Genomic DNA, 21,897 nt, shown 5'->3' on the forward strand with positions numbered 1-21,897 from the left:
GCTCAAACTTACTCAGGTAACCTACTGTGGCAACCAATCTTCCCAGAATCCTGATGTTCAACCTGCACGTGCACCTTAACCTAAGAGAGCTCTGTTTCCAGCATATATGTATAATGAAAGAAAAACTCATCTTCAGTTAAATCTTCAAGAGAGTCTGGCATATTCTCATTTCTCACCACCTCGCCAGCAGGATTACTCACTTTATCAAAGTTTTGCATCTGCTCCCTGTTGGTAAACCAGGACTCCTTATCCTGGCTGGGCTGAATAACAAACACCTCATAATCTGCAAACATCTGAGTGAAACGATTTGCAAAAACTTCCCGGATCTGAATGTTTAGCTGGTAAATCCTCAGTTCTTCCTCATCACATTGAACCTTCAGGTCCTTATTGCTGCTGGGGTCTTCACGTACTTCCAGCTACCAAAAATCAAACAACAGTTGAAAATATAAGCTTTTCCTTTATCCTCCCCAAAATGCAACTCATCCGTTCCACCCCCACCCCCCTTCCAGTGGTCACTTACTTCACAGCAAATGGAGAAAAGAAACAAAAGAGAAAAATATCAGAAGGAAAAAAAGAAAGAGATTCTGACATGCAGAAGAGAAAAATGAGGGTGTTCCACTTGCAGGTACCCAGGAACTTAATGAAAATAGAGATTAAGATTACAGGCAGAGAGAGATTCAGCAATAAAAGAAAAGCTGCTGCTTATCTTGAGGGTCAGAGAAAGGAGGGAATCTGGGAAGTCAATGAGAAAATGATAATGCAAAGCAACAGAGTAAGACTCTGGCTCTCCCTTCATCTCTTTGATTTTCTCCCCCACATCACTGTCTTTATCTTTCTCCCTAAGAACTTTTCCTTACTGTGTCCAACCTCTCTAAATATTTCCCTGCTCCTCTTTAGCCACAATTAAAAAAAAAACAAAAAACAAAAAGTCTGCTCTACTACCTAAATAGAACAGGAAAATGAAATGTTTCACACTTCACTAAAAAAAAAAAAAAGAAGCCAAAGTGATTACATTGTCCCATTTGCTTATACATAATTTATAAAAATAATTTAACAGTGAGAATGGAGGAGGGTGAAGAGATGAGTAAAAAACTACAGAAAGCTGACAGTCTCATCAAAGTCAAGAAATGAAAAACTAACTTCATCCCCAAAAGAGCATAGGACTAACATTCAAGAGTGATGAGGGAGCTAGGGGCAGGCTGAGAGCAAAATGTAGGCTAACAGCATTCCCCACCCCCCAGGTGGGACATGTATATATAATATTTCTTGGACACTCCAAGCTACCCCAAAACAGGAAAGGACAAAAAACCGAAATGGTTAAACTCATAAGAGTCTCCACCAGTTTACCAGAAAAAGGCAATCCCATCATAGCCTAAAGTCTAAGAACTCCCAACTGTCTTAATGTTAATGCTTTGCTAGAGGGAAAAACAACCTTAGCTTGACAATAGTAGGCCTCCAGTACGTGTTTAGCATGTAAAAGTCTCTTTGGAAACTCCTATCTCCTCCCCTCCCCCCTCCATAAACCGGTCACCCTACACACACACACACACACACACACACACACACTTATAGTACAGCTCTTTCTGCTCACAGGTCCTGTCCCCGTGCTTTAATAAAATCACTTTTTTGTACCAAAGACATCTTCAAGAATTCTGTCCTGGCTGATAGCTCTGGACCACCCCACCATTACCCCAAAATTTAATCATAAGGCACCCAGTGTGTGGGGCGATGAGTCTTTTCATCTGGACTCTGAGTTTTGGTGTAAATTTGGTGAGCCCTTTCTCTTTTCCTCCTTTAACTCTCATGGTCTTTTGGAACACTTTCATGTCGGCTGCAATCCTCTAGCCTGTGACTACTCTATGGGGTAGCCTGCCTTCTGACTGTTAAATTAGTACCCTGGCTGGAATGGTAATAAGACCCAGAAACTTGATGCCCTCTCTTTATTCCTGTCCTTATACAAAGTTGTCTCTCTTGGGCACAGGACAGCCACCTAAATCACCAAGATGGCTACCAATCTTAAGACTCCTGTGTGAAGTTCCCTCCTCAAGGTCTCTGGTCCAGCAGCTTCTGGCCTTGAGATCTCCACTGGCCAAAACCAGTACCCAAATGAATTAAAACCCTACCGGGGACCATTTCCTAAGGAAGTTGGCTATAAAGACTGTGTGTGTTGGAACCTTACTAAGATCATAATAGATTTCTATCTGTGCTGCTTTCCATCAATGTCCTCTATCAACTACTACTTAAATTACAAAATTGGGGAATTCCCCCTTGTAAAACTTTTCCAGTGTTTTCCATGGGTTACAAAATGGTGGTTTCTTGGCCTTCTCAGCAAGGCAAACTTGGTCCAAACGCCAGGCACCCATCTGTAGCCTAGGATGCAAAGTGCAAGCAGGGGGACGCTAGCATCCCTCCTTCAGGAGCCCTTAATCGACTGATTGGTGGTCATAGTGATTTCGTTCGAGGGACACTTGGGGTTGCTTTGACACCAGGAACCTCTGACATATCCTGCGCATGGGATACCACCCAGGAATCAGGGGGATTCTCAGGGGTAATGGACCTTCTTTCTACTTTCTCTCTACTTTTCTGTCTAGGAACAGGGGAGTTTCTCCTCAGTCCCCAAGGACTCTCTCTTGGGATGCCTTTTAACCCAGTGGAAATAATTTGGTTTGCAAAATGTAGAAAAGAACTGATCTCCTATAACACTGCATGGCCTTAGTAAACAGGGCAAATGGATGGAGGTACCCTAGGTCCAGGCCTTCATGGCTCTACCCGGACCCAAGAGCCTCTTGCACAATGTGTTTGGTCAGTAACCAGGCCAGTAAACTCCCTCCTGATATACTGGATGATAACTGTCTAAACGGGCCTCCTCCTGATAGTACCCAGGTTGCTGGAGGAAACGCAGGCCATCCCTGACAAAGGGGATGCTCTTTCTCTTTTTATTTTTAATTTTTTTAATGTTTATTTATTTTTGAGAGAGAGACAGAGACAGAGACAGAGTACAAGCAGGGAGGGACAGAGAGAGAGTGAAACACAGAATCCAAGGCAGGTTCCAGGCTCCAAGCTGTCAGTACACAGCCCAACGCAAGGCTTGAACCCACGAACCATGAGATCATGACCTGAGCCAAAGTCAGACGCTTAACTGACTAACCCACCCAGGCGCCCTGGGATGCTCTTTCTCTTAAGTGGACACATATGAAACAACTCAGCGTTTATTTAAACTAATTTAAGTGTGCTGGTTTAATTAAAATAGACATGTCTTCAGAGTTATCAGCATTAAATATGAAACTTGTATTCTACCAAGGTTTACTAAAGGTCAAATAAGCTCATGTTATCTCTGTTGGAATTTGTTAGCAAAAAGATGACTTAAAATGATGGTTAATTTTGTCTGTTTCAAAGTTTTCATGGGTAATTGTTAAGAGCTTTCAAAGTCTTTGGTAACCTGAAACTTTGAAGTTTTGCTTGCACAATAAACGAGATTAAATTCATTGGACATCTAGGTCTTTTCCAAATAGGATAGAGTGCTAAAACTTTGATTACTGAACATAGGTTTGTGCTTTTAATTCCTTATTGCAGAGAAACTAAGGCTATTTGGGTCTATAGGAAAACATGCTTTGTGCTTAACTGGTTCATGAATTTGCCCTCTAAAGAACTCTGGTGTAATGGTTCATGATTGGTTACTAAGTTTTCATTGGAGACTAAGGTTTCCAAGAGTTAAAATTCTGCTAAATGTACTTAAGACTGATGGAAATAAGAAAAGCCAACTCCATATGTAGGAAAGTAGGAGATAATATAAAAAATATATAAGGAATGGAAATATATTTTTTGTTGAAGGTAAAAGAAAATAATTTTGTCCTAAATGAGATTGGTTGGAGAGAAATGGCTTGGGACAAAATTTGAAGGCAAAGGAAAGCTGTAGAAGGTTCATGAAGGAAAATCTTGAAAAGGAATTTATGTGTAGTCAGGATGGACTAAGGTTGAGATTAATATAGTTTAAAAGTACACTGGGGGGCACCCTAGTGGCTCAATCAGTTGAGCATCCAACTTCAGCTCAGGTCATAGTCTCACAGTTCATGGGTTCGAGCCCCGAGTTGGGCTCAGTGTTGACAGCTCAGAGCCTGGAGCCTGCTTCGGATTCTCTCTCTCTCTCTCTCTCTCTCTCTCTCTCTTTGTCCCTTCCCCTACTCATGCTCTGTCTCTCTCTCAAAAATAAACATTAAAAAAAAATAAAAATTTTTTATTTTTTTATTTTTTTTTTTTTTTAATTTTTTTTTCAACGTTTTTTATTTATTTTTGGGACAGAGAGAGACAGAGCATGAACGGGGGAGGGGCAGAGAGAGGGAGACACAGAATCGGAAACAGGCTCCAGGCTCCGAGCCATCAACCCAGAGCCTGACGCGGGGCTCGAACTCACAGACCGCGAGATCGTGACCTGGCTGAAGTCGGACGCTTAACCGACTGCGCCACCCAGGCGCCCCAAAAAATAAAAATTTTTTAAAAACTTAAAAAGTACACTGGTATAAGGTTGAAATTCTGTTTTTCTCTCTTTTCAAAAGACAAAGTTTTCTTAGATTGTTGATCTGCTCTCATTAAGAAAATGTAAACAAAGGTTACATTAGGTGATATTACGTTTCATCTTTATCAGGTCTTTGATTACTTAAAATTGCTCAATATTAAAGGAGCTAGGTTTTGCTAACAACTGTATAATACTACCTATTTGCCTTTAGGATTTCTTATTGCCAGCTTGGGTAAAGAAATAAGATTTGTAATGATCTGTAATCCTATTTAGGATGTGCTTTATAACTTTCTAAATTTTAACAAACTTCCCAGGATTTAAAGGGTAAATGAAGTCTTTTTGACCAATTAGGCCTTTTTATTTTATATGCTAAGTTACTTGGAAAAGCATTGTCAAATAATGGTTAACCTTAGGTTGTATTGCATGTGTAAATGCTATAACTGCTCAAATATATATGAAATTCCTAAAGTTTTAATGCTTTATCACTTGATATTCTGATTATTGAAATGTGTTACAGAAATAACCGAATTTCCTTGTCAACTGCATCATAATGAACTCTCATCAGATCTTTAACAATGTCCATTTCTGATATTTTGTCACTTATAATTGTTCTTATTCTCTCACAAAACTACTTCATCTTCAAGGAGATTCATAAAAGGGACTTTTAGAACAAATATTTGACATCTTTAAGATTAATACTAACATGGGTAAGAACTTCCAGAACTAAAAACTGCATTCAAACTGAACAAGAATTAGGAACATGGAACTAAATAAACTAAAGAAGATTATAGTTTTTGTGATTCGTTCGAAATATTGCTGGTTCTCTAATGTTTGCTCTTCCAGATTAAGTAAACTTCCTCTTGAGATATGTATAACATACAGAGATGTCATAAAATATTCATTTGTAAACTGAAGCATTTATCTTTTCTCTCTACCTAAACCCTCTGAAATTCAAAACCTCTCAGTATTCTTTCTTTCATGGCAATTACAATTGTTTGCATAAGTTCAATAGGAATCTGTTCATCTTGTAACAGGACACCACTGGAAATACTGGTTATTTTACCAAGGCTTTAACTAGAATGTCCTATTTGAATGACATGCATAGACTCAGATATGACCCTAAAGCTTTAAGGAACCAAGGTTGAACTTATGAAACAGAACGATAACGCCCCTTGGAAATGTTGGCCTGACACCTTGTTTACACAGTTCCCAACAGCCTTACCACGTGAGTAAAGAATGCCACTTCCTGGCAGGTGCAGGAACCTCAGGATATCTTGGGGACCTTGTGAAGAGGAATTCTCCCAAATCTACAGGTATTGCAGGCATGTCTGATGGCAAGTACTTCACTTGGCTTCTGGCCTAGAGAGGCAACTAAAAGTTCAATCTGGAGATTTCTTATAAAAAGGCTCCAGCAAAACAAACTGTAAAAGATCCTTATGATCAATTGCTATTCTTGCTGAGTTTATGTAAATAATTAGGCCAAGTTTGTTAAAACTGAACTTGTACTACAAACAAACTAAGTCTTGATTTGGCTGTTTCTGGAAATGAAGGTTTTTTGAGAGAAAAACGATGTTTCAATAACGCACTGTTATGGATGTTAAATTCTAGTTCTGATGGTCTTTAAATGTTTGTTGTTTGCCTAAACTAGACAACTTGAGGTAAAATTCAGAAAAACTGTCACAATAGCACAGGTATGGACAATCTCCTTGCTTGTCATTCTGTGAGAAAAAAGACCCCATGGACATATTATTTAAACAACTGGAAAATGGGATGGATTCCCTCAACAACTACATATAAAAAGACTTTTCTCACTGTAAACCTATCAATAGATAAAGACTATAGTATTTTACTAAATTATTCACTTGAGGCCAGGTTAATTCATAAACCTCTAAATATTGCAAAACATATCCTTTCCAAACCCGATCTGACAGTTACTAGAAACCCACCCCATATAAATCCAAAAGACCTGGTTTAGTTAAAGGATTAAAAGTCTAATACAGCAGGGGGCTTAACTCCAAAATGAAAAGGCCCCTATTGGGTCATATTATATACTCCCAATGCAGTAAAATTAGAGAGGCATTCTTCATAGGTTTCCATATCTAAATAAAATCTATACCCCCTTTACAGGGAATCAATAAGGAAACTAATGTGCCTTCTTATTCCTGTCAACCTGTGGAAAAGCTCAAATTTCTCTTATAATGGTTGTACCTTTCTTTTACATTCTCCTTTCCCCAATTTCTACTAACAATTCCTTCTTACAATGAGCCATTCAAAAGGATCACCACAGACATGTGAGTTACAAACCAGAAAGACCAATTGGATTCCTGCTGCCTGTTCCCACTCCCATCTGAGGATGGTTCAAGTCTCACATCTAAAAATCTCACTGGCAGCACTGGCAGACACAGGGTTTGTAATGTGCTCTAACCATTAACCTGTATTTTTCTTGTTTCTATAAAAGTACATCTTATTAATTACCTAATTGCTTACTACACAAGAGTCTATAGGATGGCTGTTTACCACCTACTACACAGTTAAAGCCTTAAATGACTCTCAAAATAACATTATATTAAATACTAAAATAACTCAAATGCCTAAAACAGTTCTACAAAACAGGATGGCATTTAGATGTTTTAATTGCTGCACAAGGTAGAACTTATACTTTCATAAAAACAAAATGCTGGGGTGCCTCAGTGGCTCAGTCAGTTAAGCATCCGACTTCGGTTCAGGTCATGATCTCACAGTTCGTGAGTTCAAGCCCCACATCGGGCTCTGTGCTGACAGCTCAGAGCCTGAAGCTTGCTTCTGATTCTGTGTCTCCCTCTCTCTCTGCCCCTCCCCTACTCGCATTCTGTCTCTCTCAAAAATGAATAAACATTAAAAAAATTAAAAACAAAACAAAATGCTGTGTATACATTCCAAATTACCACAAAAATATTTCTGGATTTCTAACTGACATGAATACTCAAATTGGTGCTTTAAACATCCCTCTCTTTCCTTTAATGATTGGTTAAACTCTTGGACTGGATGATTTCTGTCAGCTACCAAAGGACTTTCATTTGGGCCAATCTTTCTAGTTATTCTAATTATGTTTTGCTATTTTCTCCCATGCCTCTCTGCCTGGTGCCAAGACTCCATCACTGCAATAACTTCAAGCTAACAGATGATCCTTTCTACTCAAGGAGGTTCATACATGTTGCCCACGTTGGATTCAGCTGCCTCTATGGTTTTGTAACCCTCCCCACATGTTCCCCAAGTGACCAATATTGACCCATACAGGTAGGGACAACTCTACGCCCCTACTCAACAGGAAGAAGCTACAGAAGATGAGGCCTTCCACCTTCAGCAACCTTAAAGATGTAATGGTCAAAACTGTTCGGGGGGATATGATGAGGGAGTGTCAGGCAAGCTGAGGGCAAAATACAGGCTGGTACCACCACCACCGCCCCCCACCACCCAAGGTGGAATATGTGTGATATTCCTCAGACGCTCCTGGCTACCCAAGAACAAAGGAAAGGGTTTTAAGTGCTTGCCATGGTAATGTGGGAAATTAAGGCAAATGAAAAATTAAATTCCCTTACTGCCTACAGCCCATTGACAAGTCCTTGAGACTGGCATAGTGACCTCCCTCTAAGAACTCAGCTGCCTCAAGGATGAAACTCTGCTGGGGTGTAAAAGACAACCTTGGCTTAACATTATCCCAATCTCAAGGATCCTGTAAATCTACTTACTTTATCTCAACTGCCCCAAGATATATGCCAGCAATCATATTCCAAGCTTCTGACCCCTCAATATACATCTGAAGGGTCTCATGACTGAGGTTTTATTAAATGGTAACAAATGGTATTTCCCTCACAACAGCTAGGCCCTCAAGTTCCTGGAAACCTTGCTTCCAAAATTCCTTGGAGACTTACTCTATCCCTGACCCCCTTCCAACCTGATGATACATAATGAGTTACCCATCATGACCCCAGTGCAGCTCTTCCTGCCCACAAGTCCTGTCCCTGTGTTTTAATAAAATCACTATTTTGCACCAATGATGCCTTCAAGAATTCTTTCTTGGTTGTCAGCTCCAGACCCCATGAACCCCCCATCACCCTCAAAACTTCATCAAGAGGACCAGGATCTAGCCTCAGCTAAGCCACTTACCAGGCATTTAATCTTGGGCCACTCAGGCTCTCTAAGCCTTGGTTCCTTGAGCTATAAAGGAGTTAACAATATCTGCCCTGTATGCTATAGGTTGCCATGAAATTCACAGGGCAATGGATTTTAAAGAGGTCTGAACACAAAGATTACCACTGTCATCCCTCCAAGTCACTCTGCTGTCATGTTCACAAAGAATGACAGTAGGCTCTCCTTGATGTCCAGGTGAGAAGCTACCCAAATTTAGATCTATATAGCATTTACTAAGATAATATATGCAAGAGCTAAATCCAGTCTCCCACACAAGAGCATTCTTTCACTGCTCGAAAATAAGCCTTGCCCTGAACTAGGTGCTTTCTCATCTCACACTTTATTTCAGCAGGACAGCCCCCTAGCACAGACCAAGCCTGTCACAAACTCATATACAGCATCTTACCTTTTCCAGACTCACACCAGTCCTCTTAACCAAGGCTTGCAGCCGGGCAATAGTTTCATTCTCCTTGAGGAGCTCGTAGGAATGCAAAGGGGAGCCTGCGATGTTCCCATTCCTCTTGTCAGAGACAAGCTCAGAGGCCCGAAGCCTCTTCAGCTTGGAGGCACTCTCGCTGCAATGAAGGTTTCCTTCAGGGGGAATGCCAAATGCCATGAGAATCTCAGAGACTTCCTGGACAAACTCCAATTTGTTGGGAAACTGAGGCAGGTCCTCTGGCAGCTCAATGAAGTGGTTGTCAATGTCCACAAAGCAGAGGTTAGCCTGGCAGTCAAAACAGGATGAGTGTGAACAACTCCAGAGCATTAAGAAGAAGCTTCAGAAAGGATAATGAACAGGAGAGGGAAGAGGAAATATTTGAAATAGGCATATATGAGATATGATATAAAGAAGGTGGGGCTCAGGAAGGAAATAGACCTAGGTTCCAATCTTCCCCTGCCACTTTCTAGGGAAAGTTACTTAATCTTCTGATTCTGTCTCCTCAGTTACGAATGTTATAAAGAGATAAAAACACTTATCTTAGAGAGGGGTAGGGATTCTGTGATGACACAGATGTTGAGCATCTAGTGCAAAATCCACACATACAGTAAATGCTCATAAAATGTTTGATGAATTCATGAATTCTTATAATAGTAAAAAGAACACCAGGAGTGAGTCAAAAAGTCTAGGTTCCATATCTCACTCCATCACTATCTCCCTTTATGACCCTGAGCATACGATCATCCTTTTCTGAGCCTTAGTCCTGATTTGTAAGATTTGGTGGCTGCTCTTACTGATTTCTGTGATTCCTTCTGGTTTTAAGGTTGCTTTTGAGGGGCGCCTGGGTGGCGCAGTCAGTTAAGCGTCCGACTTCAGCCAGGTCACGATCTCGCGGTCCTTGAGTTCGAGCCCCGCGTCAGGCTCTGGGCTGATGGCTCGGAGCCTGGAGCCTGGAGCCTGTTTCCGATTCTGTGTCTCCCTCTCTCTCTGCCCCTCCCCCGTTCATGCTCTGTCTCTCTCTGTCCCAAAAATAAATTAAAAATGTTGAAAAAAAAAAAAAAAAGGTTGCTTTTGAGAGGACCTACAGAGACAGCACTCATACACTGCTAGTGAGGTAGGTAATCTAGATTAACACAGAACAGTTTGGCAATATCCATCTATCCTCATTTTATAGACAAAACTGACATAAAGAGGTTAAGTAACTTGTTCAAAGTCACACAGCTAGTAAGTAGTAGAACTGAGATCTAAACTCCTCTAGCCTGACTTCAGACATACACTCAAGCTCTTAACCATCCACCCTTCTCCTTAGAGGTCTTACGCATTTCTTATTCAATTTAACTTAAATATATTATAGTTCCTATTCCCATTGGAATTTCTTTGTAGCAATACATTAGAAAAGGCTTTTTAAAAAATATTTATCTCGGGATGCCTGGTGGTTCAGTTGGCTGAGCGTCTGACTTCGGCTTAGGTCATGATCTTGCGGTTAGCACGGAGCTTTGTCCCCCTCTCCCTGCCCTTCACCTGCTGGTGCTCTCACACACTCTCTCCCTCAGAAATAAACATTAAATATATATATATATATGTATATATATATATTTATCTTATAACCATGAACCTGTCTAGCTAGCCAAGACAACTATTATTTCCTCCACTGCAGTGTTTAAATGCTTAAGAGTATTTCTGTTTTGTTCATAACAGAAATGATAATATTACCTATACCATAAATTTGAGGATTATGAGACAATAAATGTTGAGATTTATAGCTAGGCTCAAAGTACATAACAAATGCCAATTAACATTGTTATCACTGTGGAATAACTTCAATCAATGGATATCATAACAATATTACTAGGTAGAAAAATTCCATATTGAAAAGATGCTAATAATGCCCCTACTTATTTGTAAGTTTAATGTAATTTTTTTCAAAATCCCAGATTTTTGTTTTAAAAGGAGTGTGTGATGAACTGATTCTGAATTTTGCCTGAAAAAATAAAACAGCCAAGAAAATTTTAAGAAAACACTTGCCTTACTGGATTCTAATATAAACATAAAACAGTAATCTGTTGGAAAAAGAGAATCTTGGGGTACCTGGGTGGCTCAGTCAGTTAAGCATCTGACTTCGGTTCAGGTCATGATCTCACAGTTTGTGAGTTCGAGCCCCGCGTTGGGTCCTGTGCTGACAGCTCAGAGCCTGGAGCCTGCTTCAGACTCTGTGTTTCCCTCTCTCTTTCTGCCCCTTCCCCACTCACGTTCTGTCTCTCTCCAAAATAAATAAACATTAAAAAAAAAAAAATGAGAATCTTGAACAGACCCATTTATTGTGGATGGATTGTTGAATAAATGTTTCGGGGACAATGGCTGTACATTTAGAAATGTTAAAATAGAATACCATACTCAAAAATAAATTTAAGATTGAAGCTTTAAATATAAAAAACAGGGGTGCCTATGTGGCTCAGTTGGTTAAGTGTCCAACTTTGACCCAGGTCTTGCTCTCACAGTTTGTGAGTTTGAACCCTGTGTCAGGCTCTGTGCTGAGAGCTCAGAGCCTGGAGCCTGCTTCAGATTCTGTGTCTCCCTCTCTCTCTGCCCCTTTCCCACTCACGTTCTGTCTCTCTCTTTCAAAAATAAATAAACACTTAAAAATAATTTTTAAAAAAAAGCTACCTTATTTTCTTAAAAAGAGTATCTTTTAGAGATACAAACTGAATATATTTCAATAACATAATAATGCTGTGTGAGATCTGTTTCAAAATAATCAAGTAAGGTGAGTGGGGAGGAGGAGGGTAGAGAAAGAAAAGTGGCCATGAGTTGATAATTGTCATAAAACAATGGATGCTAGTCCCTTTACTCTTACACGTGTTCAACATTTTCCATTAAAAAAGTTAAAAAAAGTTAAATAAACCCACAAGGCACGCCTGGGTGGCTCAGTCGGTTGGGTGTCCGACTTCGGCTCAGGTCATGATCCCGCAGTCCGTGAGTTTGGGCCCCGCGTCAGGCTCTGTGCTGACAGCTCAGAGCCTGGAGCCTGCTTTAAATTCTGGGTCTCCCTCTCTCTCTGCCCCTCCCCCACTCATGCTCTGTCTGTCTGTCTGTCTCTCTCTCTCTCTCTGTCAAAAATAAATAAACAAACATTAAAAAAAATTAAATAAACCCAAAAAGCATTAAAAAAAACTATAAAAAGTTACTATTCTATCTTAAAGTGGAATGGGCTTCCTAAACTTTATATAGAGCTAAAAACAAAGGTAAATACTGCCATAAAAAAATTAAAAGATAAGCAATCTAGGAAACAGTAATTGTTATGTATAACATGTAAAAGGTTAATAACCAAAGAAATCATTAAGATAAAAATAAATTCACCCAACTGAAAAGTAGAAATTGGTTATGGAAGGCAAACACAGAAGAACTTTCTTTCACCTGATTAACATCAAATATATGAAAAGATGTTCAATTTTGCTAATAATCTAAGAAATAAAAACAAAATACTTTTCATCTACTGTGCTGACAAAAGATTTACAAGATTTATAATGTCCAATGCCAGCCAAATAACAGGAAAACAAACATCTCAAACACTGTTATTACGAATGTAAACTGGCGGCACCTGGGTGGCTCAATGAGTGAAGCATCCAACTTCGGCTCAGGCCATGATCTCGCAGTTCTTGAGTTCGAGCCCCACATCAGGCTCTGTGCTGACAGCTCAAGAGCCTGGAGCCTGCTTTGGATTCTGTGTCTCCCTCTCTCTCTCTGCCCCTGCCCTGCTCTCATTCTGTCTCTCTCTCAAAAATAAACATTAAAAAAAACTTAAAAAACAAACCAAAAAAAAGGAATGGAAATGGAAAACTTTCTGAGGACAATCTTAAAGACATTCTTTTCCTGCCCAATCCAAGAACTAGAAAATTACCAGATACTTTATCTATCTAATCCTCCCCAATACCATCCCCAACCTATACATTCCCATTCCCCAGGTAACCACTATCCAGAATTCTCTATTACCTTTTTGGCTTTTGTTTTATAATTTATATATGCCTTTAAGTTTTTGCTTGTTTTTTAAAAATATGAAAAGATTACCACTCCTTAAGGAATGTTATGGCACTACTTTTCTTCACTCAACAGGAGGTTACTAAAATTCAGCCATTTTGTTGTATGTAGCTATGTTATTCATTTTCACTCTTATATAATATTCCACACTATGTGGATATAACACAATTTATTTATCAATTTTCCCAATGAAGGGCATTTAAGTTCTTTCCTGTTTACTGCTTTGGCATTTTTACACGTTTTCTTGGACATGGATGCAAGATCTTCTCTTGGGTATACCCTAGGAATGGAACTGCTGTGTGGTAAGCTATGCAAATGTTCAACTTTATAAAATAAGGCCTAGCTGTGTCCAAAGTGGTTATAACAGTTTATATTTTTACCAGCAATCTAAAGTGATCCTATTGATCCAAATCCTTCCAAAACTTGGTATCATCATATTTCCTAATTTTGCCACTGATTTGGGTGCATTTAATTTACACTTCTCTGGTTGCTAGTGAAAAAATGTGTATTTTTTGTGCAATACCTGTTCATGTCTTTAACCCATTTTTCTACTGGGTTGCTTATCATTTTACTGGTTTGTACAAGTTCTTTACAATCTCCTAATGCTGACTTTTGTAGGTTATATATGTTACACGTATCTTCTAGTTTTTATCATATCTTTTTATTTTAAGATGTCTTTCTCTTAATTTAAAAAATCAAATTTATCAATCTTTTTTTAATTTTTTATTTTTTATTTTTTGAGAGAGAGAGTGGGAGAGAGGGGCAGAAGCGGGGGGTGGAGAGAGAATCTCAAGCAGGGTCCACACTCAATGCAGAACCCAGTGATGGGCACAATCTCACAACCCTTGGATCATGACCTGAGTTGAAATCAAGAGTCAGACACTCAACCAACTGAGCCACCTAGGCTCCCTTCAATCTTTTATTTTATGGATAGTGCTTTCTGTATCTTGTTTATAAAGTCCCTACTCAGAGGTTAGAAATACATTTATTAATATTATCTTTAGAAGATTTTAAACTTTTGCTTGTGACATTTATCACTTCTTAATCCATCTCAAGTTGATTTTTGTTACAGTGGAATGTGGGGATCCTTTTTTATTTTTTCTCCTTATGGACAAGCAATTTTTCCAGCTCCATTATTGAAATGGATGGCACCTCTATGTTATATCAAAGTGCCGATCCATTGATCCTTCTATTTTTCCCCATACCAATAAGTCTTGCATCCTAAAAGAAGAGGCAGGAGGGTAACATAAGTCTAGCTAAATACAACTATTCCACAAGCTCTCAATCTATTAAAACTGCATGTTTTAACATGTCCATGCATAAACATCTGCTGGGTGCATGACTATTCAATTTACCAATCTATAATCAAAAAGGAGAACTTTTGGGGTCCCTGAGTGGCTCAGTCAGTAAACGTCCAGACTCTTGGTTTCGACTCAGGTCATATCTCACAGTTAATGGATTCAAGCCTCATGTCTGGCTCCACACTAAAGCAGAGCCTGCTTGTGATTTTCCCTCCCTCTCTCAGCCCCTCCCCGGCTTGCTCTTTCTCTCTTTCAAAATAAATAAAGTTAAAAAAGAGAGAGAGAGAACTTTCTCTTATCTAAGATACAAAGATTAAAAGAAGAATCACTTTAAAATTCACTTTTTGTAATTCCTCCACTGAATAACAAGTTTGAGCCCTGCCTAGAAAAAGGGCCAGTGAGTGTTTAACACCTAAAAATTGGCTTTTTGTTTTTCCTGTTAAGATTTTAAAATTATAAGGGTGACTGGGTGACTCAGTAGACTACGCGTCTACTTCGGCTCAGGTCAGGATCTTGTGGTTTACCAATTTGAGTCCCGTGTTGGGCTCTGTGCTGACAGCTCAGAGCCTGGAGCCTGCTTCAGATTCCTTGTCTCCCTCTCTATCTGCCCCTCCCCGACACATGCTCTGTCTCTCTCTCAAAAAAATAATAAAACATTTTTTTAAAAAAGATTTATTTAAAATTATAAATGCTTTCACATCAAGCCATTAAAAAAGATAGTAAAACAATTAAATCTAGTCATGAAGATCACCTGCCTCATAAGCCCCGTCAGAATAAAGCTCTGTAACCCACCACAGGCAAACAATGCAATCATTTACCCCACTGGTTCTCCTCTTTTTATAGAAAAAAAGCATTTGTTCAACTGGAAACACAGAAGCATCTAAATTTTTTTTTTGTTTTTAATGTTTTTTATTTATTTTTGGGACAGAGAGAGACAGAGCATGAACGGGCGGGAGAGGGGCAGAGAGAGAGGGAGACACAGAATCCGAAACAGGCTCCAGGCTCCGAGCCATCAGGCAAGAGCCTGACGCGGGGCTCGAACTCACGGACCGCGAGATCGTGACCTGGCTGAAGTCGGACGCTTAACCGACTGCGCCACCCAGGCGTCCCCAGAAGCATCTAAAAATAACTGCATCCACTCACCAATGCTTGGTTGGCTTTTCTCCCACTGATGTGAGCCAAATACAGAATGTCTGTAAAGAATTTTATGAACTCCACATGCTATGTCCCTATATTATAGATACACTCCTGGTAGGAGGTAGCTAGAGGAGAGAATACAACTCAGGCACACTTTAGAGATGGCCTAGATTAGATAGGCACCTCTGAGTAGACACCAGTATAGCCATTCTTTGCAGTGTTGGGCTGAAGAAGGTAGAAATGAAAAGGTAAAGTGAAATAGGACGTCATTCAAATACTAAACTCATACATAGCCTCACACTGTTTCCTCACAGCACACTGAGGGCTCTGGCAAACAGAAGTAATTTGCAAACCTACCTCAAACTCCTCATGCACCCCTTTCCTCAGCTAAGAGGGCAAGTCCTACAAAATAGCTTGAGGGACAAGAAGCCTAAAAGAGGCACTGAACCCACATGATCAGTTTTCCTCAGTTAATTAACCTCCTGTGTTGTTTGGAAGAAGCCATGAGAAGACTTAGCTGCTCTGGGTAATAACCACATGGATCCCCCAAATCCCAGAAAGTCTCCCAAATCTTTTCCTGCAGGAGGTCACAATGCCCCTTCCCACCCTGAGTTCCCAACACCAAATCACAGCCAGCCTCACCTCTAGTCTATCTCCATGTTATTCACTGAGAGGGAGGAGCTCAACACACACACATTATTGGGAAAAAAGCTATTGAAGGAGTGTCCTGAGAAAGGAGAAAAACCATCAGGAAAGACAGAAAGACCCAAGACATAAAGAAGTAACACACACACACCCTTTATTCTAATATCCTCTGCCTGCTTCCCCTGACATATGGATGACATGACTCCTTCCTGGACTCACACAACAGCACCCAAAAGAGAAGCACAGGACAAAGAATGCCTCACAAAGGCAGCTCAGCACTTTCCCTTGCTCAGGGACAACTGAACTCATGTGTTGGTATAAAAAGAAACAAAGGGTTTTTTCACAGACTTCTGATGCCCCAAGATGAGGCAGCGACTCATGAATTCTGATTTAGGGATCCAGGAAATGTACAGTCTCCATCCCTCTGGAGAAAGTCCCTTTTATAAATCAAGCTTGCTCCACTACCCTGATGATGCGCCCTTGCACAGGCCCCTTAGTTCGGCCTCAAAGTCCCTCCAGTAGTGTAAAGATACCTCAGGATGTCCACCAAAATGTTAAAAGTAGTTATCTCTGGGTGAAAAAATTCGAAGTAATTTTTACTTTATTCTTTTTTTAAAAGGAAGGTTTTTTCAGTGTTTATTTAGAGAGAGGGAGGGAGGGAGGAAGGGAGGGAGGGAGAGTAAGCTCACAAGTGTGAGCGGGGGAGGGGCAGAGAAACAAGAGGAGAGAGAAATAATTCAAAGCAGGCTCCACGATCAGCAGGGATCTCATGACCACCAAGATCACAACCTAAGCCAATATCAAGAGTTGGATGCCTAACCAACTGAGCCACCCAATAAAGCCACCCTTTATTCTTCATAGGGGCACTGTTAGAATTTTTTACTATAAACATATCATTCGGGGTGCCTGGGTGGCTAAGTCGATTAAGCATCTAACTTCGGCTCAGGTCATGATCTCACAGTTCGTGAGTCTGAGCCCCACATCAGGCTCTGTGCTGACAGCTCAGAGCCTGGAGCCTGCTTCCGGTTCTGTGTCTCCCTCTCTCTGCCTGTCCCCTGTTCACACTCTCTCTCAAAAATAAACACTAAAAACAAATTTTTTTTAATATATCATTTATGGGGCACCTGGCTGGCTCAGTCCATAGAGCATGTGACTCTTAATCTCCAACTTTATAAGTTTGAGTCCCATGTTGGGTGTATGGACTACCTAAAAATAAAATCTTAAAAAAAAACAAAAACAAAAACAAAAAACCACCATATATCATTTGTGAGACATCCCCAAGTTGTCTTACTATAACCGTGTATTATTTGTGAGACATCCCAAAGTTGTCTTTCAGAGATATTATTTATTAGTCTTCATTCATTATGTATACCTTTCATGGTGCTTTACTCCATGAGAAAGTCAGTTCTCCCCAACTTAAAGTTCCCCATGGGGAACTATCCAGGCTCAGATATTCTACAGGTTATCTGCTAAAAATCAAGGTAAATATCCAGCTATCAAATACCCCACACAAATATGTCACCCTCAGAGGGCCAGTCTGGATGAAGTGGGACTCTGAAATCCTAGAACTACTTATTAAGTATGCACAGGTATTCCACATGCCTCCCCCTTCCCAAGCAGACCACAAGGAAAGGCAAAGGACGTAGGAATGATGGGGAATACTGCAAAAGTGGAAGCAGCAGCAACATCAGAACAGAGTGAACTTTTGGGTTTCTCAAACAACACTTGGTTTCTCAGTCTCACCGAATCCCCCAGTTAAGAAAATTGCTGCGCTCCTAGCAGCCTCTTCATATACCCATATACATGAGGCACCCAAAAAATGATGCTGAGGGATCCCACAGGGAACAGAACTTGCCCCAAACATATGTCAAGTTGATGCCAAAGATAAAAATAAAACTGAGAAAAGTGGCTTCTTGCCTAGAGTCCTACTCATTAGACTGGTAGGTAGCACACCTCTTTAGGTTTTCCACCTTCTACCATTTTTTGTTCTTATTCTTATTTTGACTTTACAAAATTATAATTAGGTTTACTATGAAGAGGTGTCAATTTAAATTATGCCTTTGTTTAAACCATCAGGAAGGAGCACCTGGGTGGCTCAGTTAAGCATCCTAACCAACTCTCAATTTCAGCTCAGGTCATGATCTCATGGTTCAGGGGTTCGAGCCCCACATTGGGCTCTCTGTTAACAGTGCAGAGCCTGCTCAGGTTTCTCTCTCTCTCTCTCTGTCTCTGTCTCTCTCTCTCTCTCTGCCTCTCCCCTACTGGAGAGCATGCTCTCTCTCTCAAAATAAATAAATAAACTTAAAAAAATAAAACAAAGCAAACAGAAACTCCCCAATCTCCAATCTTCGATAACTACTCTTCATGTGTATTTACCAGTAAAACAGACAAACATACATAAAAACCTAATACCCCAACTCAATGATTTTCTCTATCATTTAGATCTTTTCTTCCTTAATCAATCTTGTCCTACTCCAAACAACACAAAGCTCTATAAAACCAAAGAAGCAAAGGGGGTGGAAACAGAAGAAGCTACGAGGAAGACATTTTGATTGTAAAACCAAAGGAGAGAGAAAAAAAAGAGATGCATTTGACTATAATTTAAATATTACAGGTGTGATCTAATTATCAGGGTTTCATCAGGGATGCTGCCCAGACATGCCCAACGACATGAATGAAGCTCAGAAACAAGTCCGTGAGACTGTTCTCTTCTTTGGAGGTCTCCTTACTAATACTAATATTACTCAATTATGCAAAAATCTCCCTCCAAAAACATTTTGATGAAGTGAGGAAATAAAGCCATGTTAACACCAGTGTATGTATCCTCCAAAGTCTTGTTCCCAGGCCTTTCTAATGACTGAGAAATTCAGTGTACAAAAGCCCTTTCCCCAAGTAGTTTCATACCAGCCACAAAATGACATAAAAAGGTAGACCAGTTCTATGGATAATTCCAGAAAAATAAGGGGCACCTGGGTGGCTCAGTCAGTTGAGCATCCGACTTCAGCTCAGGTCATGATCTCACAGTTTGTGAGTTCGAGCCCCACATCGGGCTCTGTGCTTGACAGCTCAAAGCCTGCTTCAGATTCTGTGGCTCTCTCTCTCTCGCTCTCTCTGCCCCTCCTCTGCTCACATACACACACTCTCTCTCTCTCAAAAATAAATAAACATTAAAAAAAGAAAAAAAAGAAAACAATCTTATTTTAATCATGCTTTAAGTATATTTTAGAATAAAGTAGAAAATAAACAAGTAAATACATATTTTTAATTAATTCTTTGGTATTTGAAACAATAGGAAAGAGGAGGAGACCATCCTCATAGCAAGAGAGGAAAAGCATCCTCTCAAGGTCTTCCTTATCTTGAAAGGAAAGTTTTCAAAGCTGGTTCAGCACCACAAGAATCACTATCAGGTCAACTATTACATATAAACTTGGCCTATAAAAGAAACTCACTGATTTATTAATACTTGGTGTAATGAAGTAATTATGAAATTATATTATGTGGGATTTCCTTAAAATAATAAGGGAATGAGAGGTATAGAATTAAAATGCAATTTAGGGGCACCTGGGTGGCTCAGTCAGTTGAGTGGCTGACTCATGATTTGGGCTCAGGTCACAATCCTGGCATCATGGGATCAAGCCACACTCAGCATGGAGCCTGCTTAAGATTCTTTCTTTCTTTCTTTCTTTCTTTCTTTCTTTCTTTCTTTCTTTCTCTCCCTGCCCTTCTCCCCACTCAAGCTCTGTCTCTCTCTAAAATAAAAAATTTCTTAAATATAATTTAATATATATAACTGCTGAAGCTAGGTGGTAAGAACACAAGAATTCATTATGCATTGTGTATATTTAAAAGTTTTACATAATAAAATGATTTTCTAATAAATGTCTTGAAAAGTATGTAAAATACTGGCTTGAAAAACTACATATGGAGTGCCTGGGTGGCCTGGTCGGTTAAACATCCAACTCTTGATTTTGGCTCAGGTCATGATCTCACAGTTTGTGAGATGGAGCCCTATGTCGGGCTCTGTGCCAACAGCATGGAGCCTGCTTAGGATTCTCTTTCTCCCTCTCGCTCTGCCCCTCCCCCACTGGCGCACATGTGCACTCTCTCTCAAAATAAAAATAAACTTAAAAAAAAAAAAAGAAAAACTGCAAATGAAAAAGGCAATTCATGATAGTATAAACACAGGGATTACAATGTATGTATGCCATATAATAAAGATGACAAGTGTTTCTGGAACAACATAAACTAAGCTAAATGTTCATCATTTTTACTTATTTCCTGGAAAGTAATTTATGTTCCTCAAAATAAAATAAAATAAACTTGGTGACACCACCCTGGGCTCATCCCAAAGCCATCCTCCCTCCAATCCTGGATTGGGACCAAAGGCACCAGCACTCAAGCTCCGCATTCCTCTTACCTCTTGAGGCAGCTCCAGCTTTGACCGGTCATCCAAGCCATTGGAATGCAAGCCCATCAGGTATGGAACAGGAGCATCTAAAAAATGTAGGAGAGAAGCCGGGAGAATAGGGACATAGACATGCTGCCACTGGAAAGGAAACATGAGAGCTGTAATTGTCTCCGCCACAGTCATCAGTCTCTGGTAATCTAGGTAAAAACAAAAAACAAAAAACAAACCAGTCAAAAACAAAGCACCTGCTTGCCAAATAACAAGTTAAAAACTTCAATACAATTTCACATTTAGAAACAGTCAGGATAAACTTCAGCAAGGGTATGCTCAGAGTGTGATTCCCTTGTGGGTACCAGAAAGACAACCCAGAGACCTCAGTGGACCACAAGCTGAAATTTAACCCTCACATACAGGTTCTCGCAAGTGATAAAATTTAGTGTGGAAATACAGTAGAAATCCTAAATACCACCTTGCTCCAAATACTAAACCAGAATGTTAAGTAGATTCTCTTAAGTAGAAAGGGGTTGGGGAACTGGAACAACAAAAAAAAAGGGTCTTCATTCAGCATGGAAGCCAAAACAGGCTCTTTTACCACTCAGATATGTCTGCAGCCTATAAGGAACTAATGTGAGCTCTGCCTTCAAGATCAAGACCAAAGAACCACACAGCATGCAGCAGCTGGTTTTCTACACTAGCCAAGTCTGTCTTTCACCTGGAACTTTTCCTCAATGGGAACAGCATAAATATGTCATTTTAACAGATCAATGAAAAGCTTCCCGAGGATATGAAAGACTCAAAACATTGACTTTCAGGCCTCAAAACTCTTAACTATAGGTCAGGGATCTTAGTTTGGGAGGGAAGGCTTGTGTTCAAAGTTTTGCTTTCCTTTAGAACACAATTTCTGGGCATGTTTTACAAAACAATAAGTAATAAACACACTGGCAAAGCCAATAAAATGGACAGTTACAAGTAAAATTTTAAAAATTATTCTTCACAGGGGCACCTGGGAGGCTCAGTCAGTTGGGCAGCCGACTTCGGCCCAGGTCATGATCCCGCGCTTCATTGGTTAGAGCCCCGCACTGGGCTCTGTGCTGACGGCTCGGAGTCTGCTTTGGATTCTGTGTCTCCCTCTCTCTCTGCCCTTCCCCCACTCGCACTCTGTCCCTATTTCTCTCAAAAATAAATAAACATTAAAAAAAACTTTTTTTTAAATTACTCTTCACAAATGGTAAAATGGTTTCAGGCATTT

The 21,897-nt window shown here is 40.0% G+C and overlaps 1 protein-coding gene across 7 annotated transcripts in view; it reads right to left on the minus strand.

Moving 5' to 3' along the window:
- DENND5A (DENN domain containing 5A) overlaps positions 1–21,897 on the minus strand; it is a 122,136-nt gene that overhangs the window by 47,965 nt on the left and 52,274 nt on the right. For 6 of the 7 annotated variants that reach the window (XM_058688184.1, XM_058688182.1, XM_058688183.1 and 3 more), the window contains 3 exons: positions 20,658–20,845; positions 9,090–9,407; positions 201–416 (listed from right to left, as the gene is read on the minus strand). In XM_058688184.1, the coding sequence (XP_058544167.1) occupies positions 201–416; positions 9,090–9,407; positions 20,658–20,845 (722 nt within the window). The remainder of the gene's footprint in view (positions 1–200; positions 417–9,089; positions 9,408–20,657; positions 20,846–21,897) is intronic. The other variant, XM_058688188.1, reaches the window with a different exon arrangement.

The sequence above is a fragment of the Neofelis nebulosa genome, chromosome 10 (genome assembly GCF_028018385.1).
Source record: "Neofelis nebulosa isolate mNeoNeb1 chromosome 10, mNeoNeb1.pri, whole genome shotgun sequence".
NCBI lineage: Eukaryota > Metazoa > Chordata > Mammalia > Carnivora > Felidae > Neofelis > Neofelis nebulosa.